The following is a 26,335-nucleotide window of genomic DNA, read 5'->3' as shown; positions in this document are numbered from 1 at the left end:
ATTCTAAAAACAGTTGTTGGCATGACACGGGTTATGTTCTTCTCATATATGTTATGAAGGTATGATACTAAACCCCTTACGGGAAGGATTGTGCCTGATGTTCATATGATGAAATCATAATCTTTCAGTCGGTTTAATTGAAGTCTGGAGCTGGCATGTCAGTTAACTGCTAGTAGTCTGTTGTTATTTATGTATTATTGTCATTTTGTTTATTTTCTTTGGTTACATCTTCTGACATCAGACTCGGACTTCTCTTGAACTGAATTTTAATGTGCGTATTGTTATGCTTTTACTTTTCTACACTGGTTAGAGGTATAGGGGGAGGGTTGAGATCTCACAAACATGTTTAACCCCGCCGCATTTTTGCGCCTGTCCCAAGTCAGGAGCCTCTGGCCTTTGTTAGTCTTGTATTATTTAAATTTTAGTTTCTTGTGTACAATTTGGAAATTAGTATGGCGTTCATTATCACTGAACTAGTATATATTTGTTTAGGGGCCAGCTGAAGGACGCCTCCGGGTGCGGGAATTTCTCGCTACATTGAAGACCTGTTGGTGACCTTCTGCTGTTGTGTTTTTTTATTTTGGTCGGGTTGTTGTCTCTTTGACACATTCCCCATTTCCATTCTCAATTTTACATCATGAAATAAACAATGCCTTTCATCAGAAATGGTTGCTGCTACCTTAGAAACAAATTAGTCGATTTATGGCAGGAATCAGAAGACGTTATGATCCGGTTATCCGTTTGAATGGAGGCTACGCACAAAGTACTAATTCTTTGGCGTATAACGATCACTCATGATGTGAACAGTCATCGGAAGATTTATTTTAAAATGTCTGACATTGTAATGTTCGACTACAGTAATAGTTGTAAAATGCATTTTTTTGTACAAAAAACACTTCATTTTGTTATCAAAATTCTGGTTATATAAATCTTTTTTTTTAAACATTTTTTAATCGTTTAAATGCCAATGTTATCATAAACTATGTTTCAATAATATTATACAAATATTTTACTTTTATATTTACTCAAAAAAGAGGTTGATTTTTCAAGTTTTAAAAAATCAAGGTGTTGCAATACTTTTTTCCATGTGTATATTTATTTCTGACATTTACATATTTATCACACTCTAATATAAAATGATATTCGTCTTCGATTACTTTCTTATTACATTTATTACAAACACGCTCATTTCTGGAAATATTAAAGTATCTTCCAGTTTCTACATTAAGTGAATGTGAATTGATTCTATATTTAGTTACATATGACTGGTATAAACTGTTCAATGGTCGATTCAAATAAAATTGCAAAGTATGTCCATCATGTATATATTGATATAAATTACATTTTGAAGTATTTTAAAAAAATGACAAGGCTTCAGCTATATAATTATCAACAATTCTTTTTTCAAATTAATACAAAAATAATTTACTATTTCCAACACTTTGTGCTAACCATATATCATTAAATCCATACCGGTTTAGTATGTCTCTTATTTTACAACTCCAATTGAGTTTATCATTCGGTTTGACAAAACTAGATTCGTACATATCTTCATAAATACTATTCAATATACAATTATTAGATTCTAATAAATACAATGGTAAACGCCCAAGTTCAAAATACACCATATGGTTTACAGTCGTTTTTCTCACTTTCAAAATTCTTTTTAATTTATACAAATGAAGCGTTTCTATTTCAGCTCCCTCGTGGAAACCCCATATTTCACAACCATAATTCACAATAATTGTTACATATGTATCAAATAAGGATATCAAAGTCTCAGTGTTATAACAATCATCATACACTTTACTCATTAACTAAAATGTAGCCTTTCTACCCTGTTCAGATAGTGTTTTCTGTGTTACAGTAAAAGAACCGTTATAGTTTAATAACAAACCAAGATATACAAACTGATCATTTTTCGTTCTCCTTCAGTACACCTTTGTTACGAAAAACAACTATTTTGTTTTTTCTTAAATTTATGTCAAGACTATTCTTGTATGAACTATCATATACAGCGACTATCATTTTTTGTAATTCAGAAATACTTTCGCTAAAGAGAACTGTATCATCAGCATACATAAAAAGATAAAGATTTAACAAGTTTACTTCATATGGTTCTATTCCTTGTTTAATTAACTCAATTTCTATGTCATTTACATAAATTGCATATAAAAATGGTGATAATGATTCGCCTTGCATTAGGCCAACATTACAATGAAAGAAATCTGAAAATTCACCATATAATTTAACACAAGTTTTTAACTTAGAATACATTGATTTAATAAGATTCAGTATATTTCCACTAATACCGCATTTTAACATTTTTGCCATAAAACATAATGTGACACACTGACGAAATCAATAAAACAACAATAGAGACGTTTTCCTTTACGTAAACTTTTTGATACAATAGAATGAAGGGCAAAAATCGCGTCGTGTGTACCATATTCAGGGAAAATCCAAACTGCGCATCAGTCAATATACTGTATTATTTGCACCACTTTAATAGTCTTGTATTGATGACAGAAGTAAATAATTTCCCAACATGAGACACAAGCGAAATTCCTCTGTAATTTCCTGTATCATCAACTTGACCTTTTTTAAATAGCGGAACTAAAACACTCTTGACCCATATTTCTGAAAACCAACCTGTTATAAGTATAACGTTAATAAGTTTACATAACAGTGGCAGTAGGGCTAATTTACACTCCTTCAAAAAATCATTTAATAGATTGTCATAGCCTGTTGCTTTTTCAATTTTCAATTTTTTAACACAAACATCAATGTCTTGCTCCGTAAAAGGTCGGTCCAATTCTTCATAAATGACTTCATTGTTGACTTCTACTTCCGGTCCGTCGTCAATTTCTTCTTTAGAAACTAAGTTTTTAAAATGCGTCACAAAATCGTTTAATTTTATGTTGCTTTGTATGGCCTTTTTTCGTTTCCTGAATTTTCGATAAAAGTACTTTGGATTTGTTTTTCTCATAGAACTCAACATGTTTCCCTTCTGTTTTTTATATCGTCTTTTTAAACTATTCTCGCTTCGTTTAAATCTTTGTTTAGCAAGATTTAAAATTAGTCGGTTTTATTCACACTTATTTTGGTTAAATTGTTTCAACGAGCGTCTATATTCTTTATACAATTGTTTGCAATCATCGTTTATCCACAGTTTATCTTGCCTTATATGTATAGGTTTATAAGTTCGCTTAGAGCTGTTACAATAATCACATTTTAAAACTTTAGTCACTGTTGTTTTTGTATATTTATTGACAATACCGGAGAGACACGAATTAATATTGTTCATAATGTAGTCGATATTCCTTGGCTCGTCGGATACACTATTCATCAGTTCATTAAATTTATCGGAATTTGACGCAAGGTCCCTTTTAACGTCATCTTTAAACCCTTCATTCCATTTATAACAATCATATTTTACAGTTTTACAAGTACATATTTCATTTAAAGTTATTTAATCCTTTTAAGTTTAAATACAATTTTTAACGGTGCATGACATGAAGAAGTAGTAAAATCACCAATGACAAAATCATTAACAATAGAAAATGAATCACAAGATAAAAGCAAATAATCAATTACGCTACATCCATTCTTATTTTGAAATGTAAAAGTTTCACTTTTTCCCCCAAAACGACCATTACATACTTATATACAACTCTTATACCAGAAGATCTACATAAGTTCAAAATTTTACGACCAAATGAATTAGCCGGCTTTATGTCCTCTGTTGTTCTTTTACTTGGTAGATCAAGTTCATAATAAAGTAAATCAGTTTCATTGCAATTAAATATATTTAAATTGTCTTGCACTATGAAGTCACTTTCTAAACCTTCTATTCTTCCGTTGAGATCACCAATCACTGCAATGTTACCTAATACACTATAATGTTCTATTTGTTCCTGCAAAACTTAAAAGAAATTCAATACTTCAATATAAGGATTTAACCACTTTCTATAGAAAACAATTACTGCTCCTCCGTTGCACTTTTTCCTGTAAAGAAACTGTTTATCATAACCATTTAATTCGAATTCCGTCGGGCATTTGACCCAGCACTCATTAAGCCTACGATATCACAATTTGTAATTTCCATTAACAATTCTTTGTCTTTTAGTTCCCGCAACAGACCTTTAGAGATATTCCATGAGTACACATTTAATTAACATTTATTACACTTATCACTTTCAGCAGTAGTACAGCCATTCTCCGCAAACTCCTATTCCTGCCACTACTTTCCTTCAATGAACAATTTATCCCCTACTAGATATGCCTCTTTATTTTCTTTACGTTTTTCCTACATCACTGGTATTATTTTTTTCTCTCGTTTAAGTAACACTTCTGTCAACATCAACAGCACTAAATTTCGATTCGTATTTGTTTAATCGCTTTTCAATAGAGTCTAGCTTGTTGAGTTTTGTTTCCATCGAATCAACTTTTTTACATAATTCATTTAGTATCATCTCAATTCCGTTTGTTGCTAGATGTGGCGGCAGGGGTGGGGATGGCGGTGGTGGACTGGGGGTATTGTTGAAACTGGTAGGGCTGGCCATGGTACTGGAAATTTGGTGTACTTGATTGAATGGGTGTGTATTGACTAAATCCCTTTTTTTCCCAACGTAACAATATCTTTATTGCATATTTGCTGTAACAATTTACTAAGTTTACAGCTTTAAATAACTCCCTGATTAATTTAATTGTTCATGTTTGTATTTTGATCGTAATTATTAGACCTTTTTCAATATCTCTCGACACCTACAGTTGAGAACGACTACGACAGGTAAAATGTGAGGGGTCGTCTCAAAAATAAAAAAAGGGAGATCATTATTGATTTTATTGCTTTCATTGACAATGATACAACTTTCCTACAGAGTCCAAATGACATAGATTTTTTAATTTATCTAAGTCACATTTCATGTTTTAAGGCAGCAACCATTTGATTTTCTGGGAGAGGGTCTATGGTTTCTTTTTCTGTGCAAACTTTTTTTTTCGCCTTTGGCGAAGAACAATCAATTTTTTTAGCGACAAATTGGAGTTAATTAGTATGTCGTTCATTATCACTGAACTAGTATATATGTTTGTTTAGGGGCTAGCTGGAGGACACCCACGGGTGCGGGAATTTCTCGCTGAATTGAAGACCAGAAACTGTTGTTGACCTTTTGCTGTTGTCTGCTCTATGGTCGGGTTGTTGTCTATTTGGCACATTTCTCTTTTTTATTCTATAACCAAAACTATTTACCGGAATTGAACATCAAAACAAAATATAGCAATGGCAGTGTATAAAAAAAATCAACACAATTTTATCAACTTCTTGTAAGAAACCAAAAGGTCATTTTCGGGAACGGGGGATGGACACTACGACGAAGGGACGAGATATGTTGTTTTCTTGTCCAAAATGAGTTAGAAATGTTAAACAAACTCTATAGTATAAACCAGCAACTTAAAATATAAATTTAATTCCATACGCAACTATGTACCAAAAATATGCACTTCTTAAATGTTGTAACCTCGAAACGAGAAGTCAATTATATATTTTTTTTCAAAATTCATCAAGGAAAACATCAACTCTCACAAGATATCTTGAAGCGGGGAAGTCCGTAGATGAAAAATAGATGTGATTTTTTCCTTCCACTTTAACAATCATTATGTGATTTTCGCTCCAGAAAATTAAATATGTACATCAACTAAGGTGAAGATCGGTGAAAAAACACCAAGTTGGTCGTTTTAACAAGTGTGATACGGACGGACGGACAGTCTTGAAAGTAATTATTTTTTACAAATTTTGAAAAAAATTATAAAACCTATTACACCAACAAATTGATCGTAACTAGCATACGGCAAATATTTGGTGAAGACTCACATAATCATTAAATTGAAGTGATGCATAATGATTGCAGTATATTTTTGTTGATCAATTCAACATGAAATTTCTTCTAAATACATACAACATAAGAAGATCATATGATAGAGATATATGTTTATTTATTTATTTATTTATTTGGTTAATATATATTCTGAAGCTATATATAGTTAACTCAGTATATAACCGCCAATCCAATATGTTACGCAATGAGAATCGGGATGTTTTTTTGTCTTTGAGACGACCCATCCATTTTACCTGTAAACTGTAGGTGTCATTAGTCGGTGTCGAGAGATATTGAAAAGGTTTAATAGTAGGTGAGTTGTTGTAAGACATGAGAAGGTCTCGTTTAGTGTATCCGTTAAAAATACCTTGTTTTCGTCACCATTTATGTCACCTGAACACTTTTTCGTCTTTCCTTTTGTAAACAAAGAACTATCACTTATCGAGCCTTCAGATGAATTGTTTCCTTTAGCCTTTTCCCTCTTTCGTTTTTTGTCCTTTTTGTCCTTTTTGATTTTTTTGTCAGTCTTTTTTGGCATTACTAATCACATTTAAATCCAATAAAAATTAACTAATGCTGCATATTCACTAGTTTTACACATTTTTATATCATAATTCAAGAACGAAAATTTTCACTGCCATTCAAAGTGGCGCATGCGTAGAAAACATATGAATAATGTGTTATTTGAACAAGTTCTAAACCAGGTAAACGGAAGTCTAGTCAATGACTAAAAAATCCGTCCGTGGACGGAAACAATATCCGGACGACTTATTTTTTCTTTCTCCAAAATATCACAAACGTAATAAGGATAAGATAGGATAACAAATGCGACTATGCATGGTACCTATAGGACACAGAGCCATGATGATTCATTTCTTATGGAAGGAAGAGAAGTGACACACAAATTGAGATCTGCTCATTATACCATGTTGGTATCACGGTAGTATTTACATTCCAAATATTTAGCAGAATTTAGGTTGCTCTTTTGTGTACCCTACCTAAGTCAATGTTTATGAAGAGTGCGATAAATGTAATTTCAACCGTTTGAAGGAACTGAATTAGATTGAAATTAATTTCTTCTAGTTGTCTCCCATAGACCGTTAGTTGTTTTCCCGCGCTTCATGGGATATAGCCATTCAGCACGACAGGGCCGACTCGAATAGACGTGTTTCTCAGTTGTACTAAATATGGATTCCGATACACCTCAAGAAGAAATATCTTTGCGGACAGTTTTAGACGCAGTTAACCGTCAAAAGCAGGATATCGAAGTTCTTGTTGACACAAAGATAAGTGAGAAGATTAATAGTTTGCGCGACCAAATCCATGGCACAAACCAGAGCATGAAGTCTCAAGTTAAGAAGCTGAAGTCTGACTCCCAGTACAAATGGCGTTCTGAAGGTAACAAAATTCAGTTCAGTCATAATACAGAAAACCTTGAAGATTTAACCCAAGCTATTTGGGCTATTGAAAATGGCAAAGTTGATTATGCTAGAGACATTGTTGCATTCTGTACAAATAGGCTTAAACATAGAAATAAGCTAATAAAGATCGCGGATACTTCTGATGGAGGGTGGGATACAGCTCGCCAGTACGAAGCAAACCCTATTGCTAGCGATTCTGAAGATGAGTCCAAGATTATAAGGGCTGAAAACAGGGCCATTAGGAAGAAAAAGACTAAGAGCAAACCAGCAGCTAAACAGCAGCAGATTCCTGCCACCGCTAGCTCTAGCTTCTCCTCTCAACAGCCCTTTCTAGGGGGCCAGCCGTCTTGGTATGGAGGTTTACCGTATGCCCAGGACCAGTACGCTGGAAAATCTCAACGGGGACCTTGCTTCAACTGTGGGTCGTACAAACATTGGAGAGTTAACTGCCCCTTCCAAAACAACAAGACAGCAGCATCACACAACAGAAACTAGCTTTGTAAAAGATGAGTATAATTTTGACATTAGTTCTTTAGATTATGAGTATGCTCAAAATTTTACACATGATTATTACGAGTATGAGCAAAATGGTACTGATATTATTGTTAAGGGTAGGCTGAAGGATAATATACAATTTTGGATAGATATTGGTGCATATGACTATATAATTGACACTATAAGAGATGGCTATAAGATACCATTTTATTCTACTCCTCCGTCTACGTATTTATTCAACAATTTATCAGCTTTGAAAAATCCCGATTTTGTACATACAGCTATTCAAGATTTATTACATAGAGGGTTAATAGTTCAGTGTGACCATCGACTTTTTGTTGTTAATCCTCTTACTGTAGCGGTTCAGTCTAATTTAAAGAAAAGATTGATTCTCGATTTGAGAGCGGTAAATAAACATTTATGGAAACAGAGCGTTAAATTTGAGGACATGAGGACTGCTCAACAGCATATTAAATTAAATTATTCCATGTTTAAGTACGATGTTCACTCAGCTTATCACCATATTGACATTTTTGAACCACACACAGAGTATTTAGGTTTTTCATGGATCATTAATGGCTGTCCTACATTTTTAAAATTTCTTGTTTTACCATTTGGTTTGAGTACAGCTTGTTTTATTTTTACTAAACTGACTAGGCCACTTGTAAAGAAATGGCGATCTGAGGGTAAGCAAGTTATAATGTATCTTGATGATGGTTTGGGTATAGAACAAGATCAAGAAATGTGCAAGATTGTGTCAGAGCAAGTTAAGCTAGATTTAGTTAGAAGTGGCTTTGTACCCAAGGCTGAAAAGTCATTGTGGGAACCTACTAAACGTTTGGTTTGGTTAGGTACATTTATTGATACAGAATATGGTTTTTACAAAATACCAGAAAACAGAATAAATAAGATGATTCATTCTATTGATGACATTATATCTTGTTTGACTGGGCGTAAAAGCGTGTTTGTGAAAAAAGTTGCATCTGTTGTAGGTCAGATTATATCTACATACTTAGTTATTGGAAATTTAGTTTATTTAATGACTAAACATTTAACTATAGACGTGAACACATCTGCGTCTTGGTATTCTTATATTAAACTTTCAGAATCTAGTATTGAACAGTTACAATTCTGGAAACTGTATATAAATGAAGTTAATGTAAAACATTTCAGTGTTGATGGATCATGTCATAGTATTATCTACAGTGACGCTAGTGATACAGGTTTTGGTGGTTATATTGTAGAAGCACCACAAAGCATTGCACATGGTATGTGGGTTGAATCAGAACGTAGTAAAAGTTCTACTTGGAAGGAACTTTCAGCGGTAAAGAAAGTTTTGCTGTCCTTAGTTAACATTATATCCGGAAAAAGGGTTAAATGGTTCACAGATAACCAAAATGTTGTGAGCATTGTTAGCAAAGGAAGTACGAAAACTATTTTACAGAATTTAGCGTTGGACATATTTAGCGCATGTTTGAAGTACAATGTCAACATTGATATAGTTTGGATACCTAGAACACTAAACGAAAAAGCTGATTTTCTAAGTCGTATCGTTGATCATGACGATTGGGGAATATCATATTACATTTTTCAATTGATAGAATCTTTATGGGGCCCGCATGAAGTAGATTGGTTTGCTTCTGATCACAATTTCAAGTTACTAGTATTTTATTCTAGATTTTGGAATGAAAATTCTTCTGGTATTGATGCGTTTACAGTAGATTGGTATGGGGTCAACGGTCTTTTTGTACCACCTGTATTTCTTATACCACGTGTAATTAATTACATGAGACAATGCAACGCTGTAGGAACATTGATTGTTCCTTGCTGGCCATCCGCAAGTTATTGGCCTATGTTATGCCCAAATGGGGGCGATTTCACAGATCAAGTTATTGGATATGTAGAATTACCAAGCGATAAGGAGTTTTATATTCCTGGTAAAAGCAAGAAGGCCATTTTTGGTAATACTGATCTTACATTTAAGATGTTAGCTTTGAGGCTAGATTTCAGAATAAAATACTGATATGTATGTAGGTTGTAAACCTATTTTGTTTATGAAGCTGTGTATGCTTATCTGTTTTTTACAGATGATATGTTAAAGGCTGTAGTAGTGCCTTGATTGTGTACTAACGTTACAATGCATATCTGAATTGGTTTCAGATTTTGGCATTAAGGCTTTAAATGGCCTTGTTGAGAACTTATATACTAATAAATACAAATGCTTATGTCAGCATTAAGACTATTGTACATAGTCTTGTGAGATGTACTAACAAGTCTTTTTCTGTTGATAGTTTCTTACATTTAAGATTCTGTTATTGTTTAATTATTGTTTATACATGTATTTTTGCAGGCCTTTGAATCTGAGATTAATTTTTTGCCACCAGCTCTGCATACCATTGTTGATGTTCTTGTGGATTCACTAAGCGAATCTAAAGCTGACAGTACCGTTAAAACTTATCATGCAGGATTTATCCGTTGGAAAAAGTGGGCTGTTCATAACGGCATAAGTCGTTGTGATATTTTACCGGCAAAATCTTTGCACGTTGCACTTTATTTATCTTCATTAGTTCAGAACAGTCGCACTGCTAGTCCGGTTATTTCAGCTTTTTATAGTATACAATGGGCACATCATATGATTGGTCAAACGTCTCCTACTGTTAATCTAGTTGTGAAAAATGTTTTAGCAGGTGCAAAACGACGATTAGCGACTCGAATTGAGAAAAAGGAACCAGTTACTCCTGAGCTTCTATCTAAAATGTATAGTTCGTCATTTAAGGAATATAATGTTATGTCACAGCGTATTATATGTGCGTGTTTACTCGCTTATTCAGGTTTTTTGAGAGTGTCCGAGCTATTAAATATACGGAGATGTGATATCAATTTTGAATTAGGTTATATATCTATATTTATTCCGAAAAGTAAAACTGATATATATCGTGATGGCAATTCTGTAGTAATAGCCTGTATGGATTCCGATTTGTGTCCAGTTAAGAATTTAAAGTTATATTTGTTGTGGGCTGATATTTCGCCGGAATCAGAAGAATTTATTTTTTAGAAATCTAACAAAATTCAAGGATAGATATGTGCTTCGAAAGGAAAATAAATCATTGTCTTACACACGTATGAGAGAATTATTTATTGAAGTTTTTCAACCATTTGTGTCAGATATTAAGAAATATGGATTGCACAGTTTACGTTCTGGCGGAGCTACAACTTGCGCTAATTTAGGTATTTCCGGTCGATTGTTCAAAAGACATGGCAGATGGCGTTCAGAGACTGCCAAGGACGGTTATATTAAAGATTCTTTAAAAGACAGATTAATTGTTTCTGAAAATTTAGGTTTATAACCTGGTATTGACTTTTTATTTACAAAGTGAATTAAGTTCTATAAGCAAGATAACAAATTTATTTCCCGTTCTTTGTAGTTTCAGCACATGGCACTGTCGTGTGGGTATTCAATTTGAACTTTAGTTTGGTTTTTTATTAGTATTATGTGCTTAGAGTTGGGTAGTCTATGGGTGTAGTAATTGTAGAAGAAATGTAATTTCAACCGTTTGAAGGAACTGAATTAGATTGAAATTAATTTCTTCTAGTTATCTCCCATAGACCGTTAGTTGTTTTACCGCGCTTCATGGGATATAGCCATTCAGCACGACAGGGCCGACTCGAATAGACGTGTTTCTCAGTTGAATTTTTTTTATCTTGCTTATGTGAATTTATTTGATGTTATATGAAATGTTTTGATTTCAGTAGTAATTATGTATTACTTGACTATATTTTGTCGACATGATATTATGTATCATAATGTGCAATTAAAATCAGCACATGGCACTGTCGTGTGGGTATTCAATTTGAACTTTAGTTTGGTTTTTTATTAGTATTATGTGCTTAGAGTTGGGTAGTCTATGGGTGTAGTAATTGTAGAAGAAGACAAAAAATACAGTATCAACTGAACATACTTTCCCAAACTGAGGGATGAATCAGGTGTAGAAAAATAGGGACACAAATAACATTCAGATGACAATGAGTTTTTGAGAGTTTTTAAAATAAAAATTGATTAACTGCATGTTAAAACATCTAAAAGCACTAGTGGCCTAAGGTTTTTAAAAATGACAAAAAAGAATGGGCATGATACACATTCAAATTCATTTCTGTATAGTAAAATGAAAGTACTTCAGTAAACTGTGAATGTAGAAATTTTGGCAGTGTTAGAAAGAGGGGAAAATTCTAAAAAGGCTATCATTATCCCTAATGGGTCAGGAAATACAACCGTGCCACCTGTAAACAGAAGTCTTGTCTATGACTTAAAAGTCCGTCCGATGACGGAAATAATATACGGACGACTTTATTTTCATTTTTTCTGTCAGGATATTCCAAACAGAAGAAGCATAAGAGAAGATAACAAATGCGACCATGCATGGTACATACAACAAGTGTAAAGGACATAAAGACATGGCCGCATGATGGTTAATTTCTTATGGAAGGAATAAAGGCAACATTAAAGATGAGGTCTTCTGAACTAGTATATATTGATCTGATAACCGCTATGCATATTGTAAGGACAGAATTTCTTATTAGATTAGTAGTAACCTCACTTGTTAATGTGAAGCTGTAATTAATCGTTTTATTTTTAGCATCTTTATATAATATTTCATTGTGTTATTTAAATTTGTGATTTTTTTTATATTTGAATATAATGAATAGATATTTTATTATAGATAAAAAAAGGAAAACATTGTTCAACGTAAATTAAACAAGAATTAAATAAATCAAAATACATAAATTGAATCCGAATGTAGAAAAAGATGCTTTTCTTGTTTAGTGAAATCAAAAACGAAAAATGAAAACACTTTCGTTTTTCGTTTCAGTGTTTGATAAATCAGAAACGAAAAACGAAAACACTTTTGTTTTGCATTTAGATTTTTAAGAAATCATATACAAAAAATCACAACACTAGGACTCTCGTTTTTCGTTTTTTTTATTTCAATTTTTTGTTATTTCAAAACGAAAAACGCGAATGGATGTAAATATACACAGACAGAACAAACAGTGATTTGAAATGGTTTCCTGGTATGATATATATATATGTATAACGAGGGGTTCCGTTGTAATTACATTCTTTTCCAGTCTTAAATATCTATGTATCATGGAATCATTATTCCCATTATCACTCATGTCTGGGTGTGCATTTATACATTCTGCACTTACCGACGACTTACAAGTTCTTATGTACGTGCAAAGATCATACACCCACAAAAATGCAATCTTGCATTTTGCACAAAACGTCAAAAAATGTACTAGTATACTTAATACAATCATGCCATGTGTATGCAAAATGACAATGATAAACAAAAGTTAATAAAGGACAACTAGCAGTTACTGACATGCCTGATCCAAACTTCAATTTAACAGATTGAAACCTTATGTCTTCATTGTAAAAAAATAATCAAAATCCGTCTCGTTAGTGGTTGAAAATTTGGCATCACAAATAGTACGACAAAAACTCTAATGCGCTAAAAGGACAAGTTTTAGAATTTTGCAGTTTTCTTAGCATAGTATTTGAATTTGAAATTGTACATAGATTATTATACAGGTAAATTTCAAGACTGTTCTAACTTATATTCTAGAATAGAAGGCTTGCAAGGAAAAGTAGAGCTAATAAGTAATTAATGCAGATGATTATATGTGTTCTACTCTAAAACACCAACGATACACAAGTTGATATTGCAAATAAAAAAGAAACCAGGCCCTTTAAATAAACGTTGTCAATGCTATTACACACACTCTTTCAATTTGAAAATAAGAGAAAAGAAAAGAAAGAGAATCAAGAAAGAATCTATTTAAACAAAACATAATGATTCTGTAAAAAGTAAACATATCTTTCCATATGACTTTTAGTTCCCATGTAATCTTATAAAGCTAAACAGTTGTCTGGATTTTAAAAAGTGCATTTTAAAATTTAAAATTCTTTTTTTTGTGTATCGTTATGTATAAGAATAAATTACCCGGATTTCCCCCTCTGCGAAAGATGACCGGTTGAATTGCATATGCTAAGAAATATATCAGGTGACCCATTTCGTGGTGTACAGTCAAGAACTGATCAGCTGTAACACTTGTACACTGTTTTATTCTGCAATATTACTTATATATCACAAAATATCAAAATTAAATTTACAGAAGAGTATTTGTTCATATCTATTCACATCTTTGTTTTGCAAATCAGCAATTATTTACCATGAATCAGGCTTAAACTCTTCACACTAAAATATTATTTGATCCTTAAATTGAAATGGGTTTTTTTTTGTAATGAAGACTGAAATACCGTATTATTTTCATAGGACCTTATGTTCACTTTAAGTAGTTGTCTTTCTTAGAATCATGCAAAATGGAAAAATATTGGCACATTAAATACCATAAAACTATTTAACTACAAGCTCTCAGGAGCCTATGTCGCTCACCTGTATCTACTTTGGTTTTAGAAAACATGTCAAATAATGTTAAAAGCATAAAATAAATAGTAATAGATACACTTATAATAAGTATGGCTAAGTTTGGTTTGATTTGGCACAATAGTTATATTAAAAGCAGGTCATCCCATTGTAGTGTTACAATAGTAACTTGAGACCCATTTTCATTATTATGTCACCCGATCAACAATGTCGGTGACATATTGCTTTTTCTCCTAGGTAAATTTTTATTCAAGATAGATGTCCACTATAGTCAGGTTTCTGATGATTTTGATATTGATCAGAACTACTATGTTGCCATGAAAACTAGATAAAAAACGTCAAAAACTTAATCTGCTCAATACTAAATGAAACTTTCATAAAAAAATATTGACTGGCATGTGAAAACTAAGGAATTTCCAAATTGACTACATTTAACATGAAAACAATGCAAAAAGGTCAAAATGCTCCAAAAACCTTATACTACCATTTCCTCCCTTAAAATGGTGGGACAATTCCATTAAAACCTTGACAGTATTTTCCCTCTCATGAACCAATGTGGCATCTGTCATTATAATTTTTGGAATGGTCTCTCTGACCATGGAAACCATCAAAAATGTATTTTTTTTTCAAAATGCTCCTTCCTTACTGAAACTTCATATGATTGTTAACTGTCAAGTATAGATGAGACTTTCAAAAATGTAAAAGTTAACGGACGACGGACGCCAAACGATGAGAAAAGCTCACTTGGCCCATTGTGCCAGGTGAGCCAAAAAGTGCTGATATATCAACAAAATAGTGTATTTAGTTGATAAACACAATAGTACCATAATTTCTGGCTTTAGTTTTGAAAAATTGACACATTTTAACTATAGTATATGGATTTTATGATTTCCCTTCTATATTCTATATATATTATGACATTGAAAATTGAAACAACATCATAATGGGTTACATCCATTAGGAATAATTATTAATTATTTTAAAACAGACATACAAAAATTTAACATATTAACTAAATCATGCACAATTGAACGTAAGGTGTGTAATGAACACAATACAATTTAAATAAAAATATTTGACAGTCCTGTTCCAAAGGAACCTACTTCCAAGATTTAATCTTTCATTTCTTACAAAATACAGATTGAAATCCCAAAATTCTGACCCAAACCCAACCGTATATATGTACAGCTAGATCAGAGAAAGTCATGAAAAACAATTCCAAAGAAATCGACAGATATCTAGCAAAGATCGGAACTTTTGAAAATTGGTTACTATGCAAATTCAAGCGGACCTTATCCCGATGTAAACATTGAATGTAAAAAGATCGAGAAGGCCGCAAATACATGTACAAAAATGTATACGAATTTGACTTAGAAATGTATAAAAAATAGTAAAAAGATGTTTTCTTTATACAAATATTTATCTTCAATTTTTTAACCTGCACAAAACAAGAAACCACTCTTTTTCTATATTTAATGTCCATGTGACAAGAGCATAATGGTTACTGGAACACTTACAATGTGAAAAATACGTATATTTTTGGAATCAAACATGCGAAAGACATTGTTGAAACGAAAGATCTTAAAATTTGTATGTTACGGTACAAGAATTTTTTCATTTTTTTTTTATCAATATGCAGCAAATATTGTCATTTTCTAGATTTTATGTTCCCAATTTCACAAGCTTCTTATGCAATTATCTCGATTAATACTGACCATAAAACATTATGTATATTTCTGAAAACCCAGTTTAACAAATAATGTCATTAAAATGAACAATTAAAATTAGAAATCACTTTCGATGAATGCCGTCACCGGCATTGTTTTATAATTGAGTTTATAATTGAGTTTCTTGACTCTATAGATAATAAGAAGATGTAATTCTCGTTTGATATTTTCCTCTAGATTTCCAGTTAAGTTTAATTATATTCGTTTTCTAAATTAAATTTCATCGCTTAAAGATATCAGAGTAATACTTGCAATGTGATGTAGTCAATTAATTACTTTTAACAAATGAAATTTCAGTTTATCTCTTTCTCCTGGTAATAAACTTTTCATAATTAAACATGTCATTAAGGAAAAACAGTACTTTTACATTCTCCTAACATTAGTTGGCCTGTTGCGTACCCAAGGCAGATAAAGGAATTCAATAGTTATCAAAGGTACCAGGTTTATAATTTAATTCGCCAGACGCGCGATTCATATACATAAGACTCATCAGTGACGCTCAGATCAAAATAGTTATAAAGCCAAACAAGTACAAAGTTGAAGAGCATATAGTGTCAACTTATGAGCGTTGTGATTGGATGTGAGGTACAATCTATTTTTCTATATATCTATGAACAATGATGAATAACTGCAGTGTGTATATTTACAATAAAATTCTGAAACCTATTGAATTATTTTCTAGAGAATTATTCGAAAAGACTTCTAAAATTTCACAAATTTGGTGTAAAATGACGGTGGGCGTGGTAAACATAAACAATCTCCGTGTGAAGTTGGTCATGATACTATTTGGCTTCAATTTAAAAAAAAAACTTATAAAGTACTAACACCAAACATAACTTTTTTTATCCAGGTTTTTATTATAAAAAGTGGTACATTTAGAAAATGTTAGTATTGTCGCCTATGGCAGTATTAACAGTACCGTTTTCCCTTAAGCGATCTATACAACAATGCATACAACGTTTGGAGTATCAATAGTCCCCTCACCTACTTTTGCAGTCACGTCTCAAAAAAGAGGATGAGGCGAAACTTATAGGTATTACTCAACAGTTACATTATACAATTAAAATGGAATCACAAAATGTTTTATTCTATTCATTAAGCCAACTGTTTTATACAAACATGTCAAATTGTATCTAATTTTCTACACATTTGATTAACAAAAATAAAATGGTTAAGTAATTTTCGTTTTCCTATATGCATGGCAATATTTTGTGTTTATTTACCATAAAATTTTACAAAAGCGAGATTAAAATGTCACATGTTCCCCAAAATCTGGTTCAAACTAGAAATGCAATTATCTTGAGTGAATCATTTTCTGAAACCATTTGTATTGGTCTACCATATGAGCCAATACAATTTGGCTATCTTTCGCCTATTTGTTTTTCGTAAAATTTAATCTCAAAGTTTGTGCGACCAAAAGTTAAAAAAAAATGATTTCCAAACCAATGTATGACATGGATATGAAAATATGGACAGGCTGGATAGGAGATCCTTCATTTCTGTATTCTTTTGTCTTTGAGACAATTTTTCTCTATTATCTTTACTTCTTGTCCATGATTCTCTATTCCTTATATTTTTGCCCATTTTTCTCTATTCTTTATTTATTCTCCTATTTTTCTCTTTTCTTAATTTTTTCTCATATTTATCTCTTTATATGTTTGTACATTATTCATAAATAACTAGCCCCATCCACACCCTCTGTTATGCGCCTATAATAAATGCACTTTATTGTGAATCATCTTACTTGTTGTTGAAATCTCACTTGACAGGGATGTTTTATAAAAATTAAAAAAAAACTCACACTTGTTTTGCCGTGAGAAAAAGTTTTACTTTGAATGTATATAAAGGTGAAAAAATGTAAAAAAAGGAATGCAAATCAAAATCTTAGTTTATCAGTATGCCATGCTTTGCAGGATTCTTAGAAAGACTACTATGTAAGTGCTTGTAACGTTGATTCTTGAGTATTACAGACACACTTATGTTTCCTATGAATGCCATAATCATTTATCAATGTTTGATGGTTGCTACATATACATATTTGTTGGACATGCTATTGGTTTTGTTATTCATTAGTGTCACAGAGTACATGTTTTTGAACATGAATGAGACATGTTTATACTAGAGATTCATGAAAAATGTATATTATTATAAATGAATGCATGGTGTTAATGAAACATTTTGCACCAACGCATTGTATTTGTCAAAGATATCCGCCTCTTAATTTTATAGGCTATAACTTATAAACAAAATAGTAAATAATATGACCGACAATTAAAACTGGTCAGCAGAGTCACTAGATCCTTTCTTAATTCTTAAATATTTGAAAATAGCATTAGAATGCATAGTATGCGGTACATGTCTTCAATGAAGGCACAGGCCACATTACGTGAAGCTGTCTCGAGTTGAGAAGCTAGAGTTTTCCGACAGGTAAAATCAAAAAGACGTTATTGTTTTTTAAGTAATTTCATATTAAGACTACAGCATTCCGGTATATAAATGCCTAATATTAAACCAATACAACAGCATTTATTTCGAATACATAAATAATATTATATTGCTAAAAAATGTAACATTCCAAATGCTAACATTGTGTTATCTGAAGTAATGAAATCACGACTCTTATAAAGACAATTGTTTACGGATAACAAGATGTGTCAGTTAGATGAGCTGTTTTTTTACTTTTAATATTCAAAAAAAGTTGTATTCGTTGCAACTATAACAAATAAGAATTTGTTTGAAATCGTTCTTTAACACACTAGATGTATGTACACCAATCATTATTTATTTTAATAACTTGATACATTATAAAAGATAGTAAATGATGTTTACCTTACATCTTCCCCATCATAAAAATCCCAGGCTGAAGCATGACATACAACATCTCGATTGGCAGGCTTTTCTAACATAGATTTATTCCAGAAACTTGTAGGCATCTTGTCTAATCCGATAGAGGTGAAAAACTCCTCAGCCACTCGATACATATGGGTAACATTATAACCCTGTAATCGGGTAATTTCTGATAAAACATATATTTGGTCAAATTTTAAATGTATTTTTACCTAAGTGCATAATTACGCAAATCAATAAAATTTAGATGGAAATGTGGAATATGCAAAAAAAAAAAAAAAAAGAACAACACCCAACCAGAGTGCAGAAAACTGTATTAAGCCATCAAATGGTCTTCAGCTGGTTCCTAAACGAAAGTGTGTACAAGTGCAGTGAAAATGGCATTCACACTAATCTCCAAAACAAATGTTTTTACGTTTGTAGATGATTGCTGTTTTGATTAGGCTTTTTTGGTATCGATACTTTCACGTGCAGTTGATAGAAATCTGTCATCAAAATTATCCCCTTCGAATACTAAGTGATTCGTCTTTTTCATGATTCAAATGCTATTATGTGATGTATCCATGCGAAAACGTTTGCAACTACTTTTTGTAAAGGGATAATCTTCGGTGTCATGGCAGAATTATTTCGTGTTTTGATAAAGATCTTTGAAAGTCTCTGTAAATCTTTTTACTCGTCCACACTAAGAAAGAAGAGCTTGAACTTGTATGTTTCAAAGAAAGAGTTTGATATGAGCGTCACTGATGAGTCTTATGCAGACGAAACGCGCGTCTCACGTACTAAATTATAATCCTGGTACCTTTGATGGCTATTTACACCACTGGATCGATGCCACTGCTGGTGAACGTTTCGTCCCCGAGGGTATCACCAGTACAGTAGTCAAAACTTCGGTGTTGACATGAATATCAATAATATGGTCATTTTTTATAAATTTCCTGCTTACAAAAAATTGAATTTTTGGAAAAAACTAAGGATTTTCTTATCCCAGGCATAGATTACCTTAGCCGTATTTGGAACAACTTTTTGGAATTTTGGATCCTCAATGCTCTTCAACTTTGATCTTGTTTGGCTTAATAAATATTTTGATATGAGCGTCACTGATGAGTCTTATGTAGACGAAACGCGCGTACTACATTATAATCCTGGTACCTTTGATTGCTAATTACCACCAGTTGTCTGTTCAGTTACCGAATTTGTAATAATATGAGCAACACGATGGATGCCACATGTGAAACAGGATTTGATTACCCTTCCGGAGCACCTGAGATAACCCCTAGTTTTTGTTGGGGTTCGTGTCATTAGTAGCACTCCACAGTTAGAAAATAAAATTAAAAATGAGCCACAAAATGTTTTATCATCTCCTATTCCTGGATTTCTAATACATTAACATTACTGTTTGTGTTGTACGTGTGCATATGTATGTAATCATTATCTTCCATAGATTTGATTTTTCAGAATTAAACGGATGAAAAAAAATCCTTTTATGTGTATCCATGGCAACATTCTGCATTTATTTACAATAAAATATTGCAAAAAGGGGGGTAAACATGTCACATATCCCCCCGAAAATTTGGATCAAACTAGAATTTCAATGCCTTTGAGTGATACCTTTTTAGAAACTGTTTGCATAGATCTTCCTAATGATCAAATAAAAAATGGGTGTCTTTCGCCTCATTTTTTTCGTAAAATCTAATCACAAAGTTCGTGCGAAAAAAAGTTGGAAAAAAACATTACAATAATTGCCGGACCAATGTATGGTATGGGCATGCAAATACGGACTGTCATACAGAAAACAGCCTATATTACATGCATTACATAATCTTGATGTTCATATAAACCCAATACGAAGGCTATTTTAGTACTCAGCTATCCAAAAATGAATTTTATTTCAAACTAGCTCTCATATTTAAAAATCCACAGTGGCCAAAATGCGAAACTACACACCTAACTGTGGAGTGCTACCTTAGTCTTTTGTTTACTTTTTTGTGTCTTGTGTACTATTATTTGTCTGTCTGTCTGTTTCTTTTTCCTGCCATGGTGGTGTCAGTTTGTTTTCGATCTAGGAGTTTGAATGTCACTCTGGTATCTTTCGCTCCTCTTTGATGGACTATATGTTACGTTCTTAAGTTTTTTTTTAGTTTTTATTTAACTGTTTCAACGATCTTGGTTTCTTAAGTGTATACTGTTGGTTTCTGCTGGTCAAAATTATTATTATAATATTAATATTAATAACTATTATTTAGTATGAACAGTTACTGACATGTTTAATTTTGGTAAATGAGATTTGGATGTTTCATTCCGGTGACATAAATTATAATAAAAAAAACTAAAAATCCTTAACCTGATTCTCCTTGTAAAACTTTTTCTTACCTTATCCTTCATTTTTTTAGTTATATCAACACTTATAGCATTTGGATATGGCGTAAGTAAGTCGTAAATATTGCTCCAGCTTTGGGACCACATATTGCCTAATAGATGGGCCGGAATATGTCCCGTGTCGGGAAACAATGCCGTTCCATATTTATTTTTTAGCTTTTGTCTAACATAGGCATGTAATTGTTCATATAGAGGTAGTAACTCATCATAAAGTTTTTTAACATCGGATTCAAATGTTGAAGCTTCATACCAAGACCGCCAGTAGTCGCCAGTGTCATTAAAGTCTGCAAGTAAACAGATAAATAATTGTAACGACACTTTAAGTTGTCTTTTAAGTAGCCAAAACATATATTCTTCGTATATAAATATTTTCAAATACACATGGTGACACAAATTTAGGCCATCTACCATTTATACAACTGTTTAATATGCCTGTTTACTTATTTTCTTATTTTATGCAGAACCACACTGCTTCTATAAGAAACTACAGTGAAGATGATAATAACAATAACCTATATTTCAGTCAGTACCTGCATTTCATATATCCTATCCTAATGAATTTGAAATAAAGGATACTAATGATACAAGAATGACCGCTTCATACCTTGATCTTTTCCTCAATATTGGCACAGATGGACGACTACACACTTATGACAAACGGCATGTATTCAACTTCCAAATTAACTTCCAATTTCTCAGCAGTAACCTACTCTCTGCTACGTCGTATGGTGTTTATATGTTTCAATTTATACGTTATGCTCCGGCATGATCATATCATACGGACTTCATATATAGGAGGGTGCTTCTTACGCAGAAACCGCTCCAACAGAGTTATACGAGGAGAACAGATAAAAAAATGGCTCTCCATAAATCATATGGACATCGAAAATTAACTCAAATACATTAAATGCACGCATAGCTGCATTGTAAGGTCATTGATTGACAGGACAAAGCGAGAATTGACAATAGTTTGTCTTTAGAAACGCAGCTTTTATCATTTAAAGCGATTCGACACAGCTTGTTATCTTTATTACTTAATATGAATCGAGTATGAATGAATATTTATTTTACTGACCACTAAATTTTATCATTTCATTCATGACATTGACGAATTCCGTGTACTTGGTCCTCATTTTTTTACCCGTTTGGTCACGCCATCCTTTCCATGCAGCTAAAAGTTCATTTGGATTGCGACTGTTTGCCATCACATCAGTAAGACCTAAAACATTAGAATTAAATTCGTTAAAATCAACCTGAGATTGTGTACGTAAAGGCATCAGTAGTATACCGCTGTCCAAGTAACACACATAAAAATGTATTTTCAACAACGAATTACATGAGGTATGGTATTGTTGTTGGTTTATTCTTCATGTCAATAAATATTTTTTAACTTCATGAAATACACAATTATTCAAAATGGCGTCTTAATTAAAAATGGCGCCATAAAAAAGTCAAAGTTTGAAGGTATTTATATATATTTAATATCAATAATATATGAAGCCATACACAATGGAGTCTCTGACAAGCTCTAAATTTGCAGTTGTGGTTAATATTTACATGACTTCCGAAAATGTATCGATTAAACCTTACAAAGATACAAGACAAGTATAATATTTTGATGGGAGCAAAAATAAAAATAGTGCATCAAAAATAATTATTTAGCAGAACAATTTTATAGATCACATTCAAATAATATTGATAAGCAAATAAGATTCAAATATATGAAATCAAATAAAGCACAGTGTTCCTCTAACAGTCCGATGAGCGGTTACTTAATGCTTTCGTACAGCTAGAGTGGATTCGTTGTTGACATTACATCGCAGCTTTTGCTAGCACTGGCCTGAATGTCCCTCATATATCATAAAGGTTTTGCTAACACGATGAATCTGGTGATGGCATACCAGGATTTGCGACTAACAAATACCCCCAAACACGACTAACTTGGTAAGCTGCACGTTTCCTGTGTAATAGTAGTGCATCTCGTGTCGGATATACATTGCCCATTGTTCTTGTCTTCTGTGTGAATGATTTTTTGATATTCACTCACTTTATTAAATGAATTAGCCAGACCACACAGAAGCACAACATACCCATCTTTAAGTTTTATTACTTTTAGTATTTCCAAAAATGCTTCTTATGATTCTTAATATGTGGACCATGTGTCTAAAGCTGATTTGTTATCCTTCTTAAAAAAATACCCGACACTATGTCACTCACAGTCAGTGAAGGCATTGGACAATGGTCAGTCTTCCTATTTCAATGTTCCTTGAGCAAGTCATATTCAAAGAATTGAAATATCAGTTAAGTCTCTGAAAACGGATTTCAAAGATTTATTACTTTCCACAAAAATAGTAATATTTTCATAATTTTTTTCCAACATATTTATTAAAGCCTTAGCAAAATATTCATCTACCAAGTGCAACAAAATTTCAGTCAAGGAATGCTCTATGAATTTCTTGTTTTGATGTCGATAAATAAAGCATATCACGTTAATGAATTGGCACCATCGTGAATAGTTGGTGAGCTTCAAAGCAAATAACAAAGGGATAATGTTCGCGAGAGCTTCTAGATATACAAAGAAGGTAGTCTCAGATTTATAGACCTTATAAATGCCAATACTGCTATTTCAAATCACAGGTTAACATACCATAATTTAAAATATAGAGATTCTTTAGATCTTTCGAAACACAACCTGTATTTTTAGATCACCTTACTATCACTCAAAGAATATATGTACCGACAGTAAGTGGTTGACAATAAATTTTTCAGTAAAGACTGCATGGTATGCTCTACATGATTTTGTAAGTTGAGAGACTCTCAAGAACGAATCTACTGTACCGGATGATGTAACGTGGGCAAATACTAAAACACTAGTCCATCCACTAATAGTATCTCCAAGCCAACTTTTACATCCGAGGCCAGTTCCATTGTATTAGTGGTGCTCCTTTGAAAAATGGTTGGTCAAAATCCGTAAGGGGAGTTTGATCTCAATTTAGCTTTCTTACTGCGATTCGAAAAATTTCCAATGAATGTCGTCTCATGGCAATAGATTTAGCTTGCTAGTGAAACAGAGATAGAAAGGCAGACATTGCAGGTAGTTTATTCCCATCTAAAAACCATAAAGCATGATAAGTGGACCATGAAATGAATGTCCTTAGTGCTGTCTTAACACTTAAATTATCCACTGATGTTTGGACCATTCTAGTTCCCGGGAATGAACACAAATCAATTGATAGCTTTCTTTCCACTGGTATATCTGGTTTGCTGTAGGAAGAATCGATTACTTTTTTTGCTAATTTTTACAAAACTGCTTGAAAGTCCTTGCAAATATGATGTTATAGAGACATACTGGTATCATGAAATGGATCTTCGAATAATACACTGCTTGGATTATGATCAATGGTGTCTGCATCAGAGGCAGTTAAGATACTTTGTAGTAGATGGGAAGGGCAAACAATACCTTTCTGGGTATAACTACGACAATAAGTCTTAGTTGCCATCGAAGTAGAAAGGTCAAACACTCTGTTGTAAGAAACAGATAGTGCAAGTTTCACAAAGTTCTCTACATGGTTACTTTTCACAAGTCTTACATTGGATCATAATTCTCATATAATATAAAAAAGAAGATGTGGTATGATTGCAAATGAGACAACTATCCACTAAAGACCAAAATGACACAAACATTAACAACTATATGTCATAATAATAAATTAGGAATTTTTGAAATACTAAGGCTTTTCTACCTCAGGAAAAGATAACCTGAGCTGTATTTGGCAAAACTTTTAGGATGATTTTTTGGACCTCAATGCTCTTTAACTTCATACTTTATTTGGCATTTTCAACATTTTGAGATTCGAGCGCCACTGATGAGTCTTTTGTAGACGAGACGCGCGTAACATAACTTTTTGGAAATCCGGCTATTTTTTTTTTTATTTGGCTATCATTACTGTATTTGAACGAAACTTACATCAACGTTATCAAATTAAGCCTGCTATCTTTGGTGTGTTTTTACAACTAGATTGAAAACACTGCTGGTTAACATTTTGTCCATATTAAAGTATTCAGCACATGTCTGCTGACATAAATAATTATTGATAATCAAACTACTGGCAGCCATTTTGGATTTTTTAAAGATGGGTTCATTTCTAAACATTTTTATAAGAATCAAAACTACCACTGTTCAAAGGTGAATGCTTTTACTATAGAGTTATTAGTTATACCAATATATTGAATAAGTCTCTTGCTATTGGCGGCCATTTTGTGTTTGACGGCCATTGTGGAAATGTTTTAGATTACTTCATAACTAAACATGTTTTGTTTTTTTAGCATAATGACTACCACTGTGCAAAGTTTTATGATTTTACTATAAAGGGATCAATCAAACCAAGATATAGGAAATAGCCTCTTGACAAATGGCGGCCATTATGAAATTTCTCAGATGGCTCCATATCCCAAAATATTTAGTATCATTATATCTAACAATGTGCCAAGTGTCATGTTTTTACCATAATTTTATCAGTTGTGCCAAAATATTGGACTTAGCCGCTGGACCAAAGGTTAATCGACCGAACGACGGATAGCAAATTTCCTGCCACTGGATAATGCGGGTAATACTGGTTATGCCAGATATTTTGTCCTACAACATAATACTGCTGAAATAAAAACATAATTACCTGGTTCTAGTTCCAAACAGCCTTTTCCAAACTCTGTAAGGCAAACTTTTCCTGTACTATAAATGCTCGTTAATTCTGCCTCCAGGTTCGATTTCTATAGAGAATATTGAGTAAATGAAATAGTCTGAAAACCCCGAAAAGAAAAAAAAACATAAATTTTCTTCATTTTTTTTTTTAATCTCTCCGGAGTAAAATTGAACTACCTATATTGGTGTCTTGACTTTTTTGTTCGGATCACAGGACATAGAATTCACTGGTTATCTTGGTCCTAATGTCTTATATTTATAGATTATTACATGGCATTTTCCATCTGGCCCTGGTATCAGCCCTAGACTCCCATATCAAGCCAGAGGGCTTTAGCCCGAGGGCTTGATATGGGTCGTGGGCTGATACCATGGAACATATGGAAAATGACATGTTATAATCTATTTATCACATATTTTCAAGCAGAAGAAAACAAATAGCTTACAC

General features: G+C 32.6%; 1 protein-coding gene across 2 annotated transcripts in view; it reads right to left on the bottom strand.

Moving 5' to 3' along the window:
* Window positions 1–26,335, bottom strand: part of LOC134708036 (angiotensin-converting enzyme-like) — a 147,743-nt gene that overhangs the window by 18,266 nt on the left and 103,142 nt on the right. For both annotated transcript variants that reach the window (XM_063568285.1, XM_063568284.1), the window contains exons 4-8: window positions 25,865–25,958; window positions 22,267–22,410; window positions 21,186–21,475; window positions 18,798–18,967; window positions 13,798–13,922 (exon numbers count right to left, since the gene is read on the bottom strand). In XM_063568285.1, the coding sequence (XP_063424355.1) occupies window positions 13,798–13,922; window positions 18,798–18,967; window positions 21,186–21,475; window positions 22,267–22,410; window positions 25,865–25,958 (823 nt within the window). The remainder of the gene's footprint in view (window positions 1–13,797; window positions 13,923–18,797; window positions 18,968–21,185; window positions 21,476–22,266; window positions 22,411–25,864; window positions 25,959–26,335) is intronic.

Source organism: Mytilus trossulus, chromosome 2 (assembly GCF_036588685.1).
Source record: "Mytilus trossulus isolate FHL-02 chromosome 2, PNRI_Mtr1.1.1.hap1, whole genome shotgun sequence".
Taxonomy (NCBI): domain Eukaryota; kingdom Metazoa; phylum Mollusca; class Bivalvia; order Mytilida; family Mytilidae; genus Mytilus; species Mytilus trossulus.
This window is presented reverse-complemented; position numbering and strand designations above follow the sequence as displayed.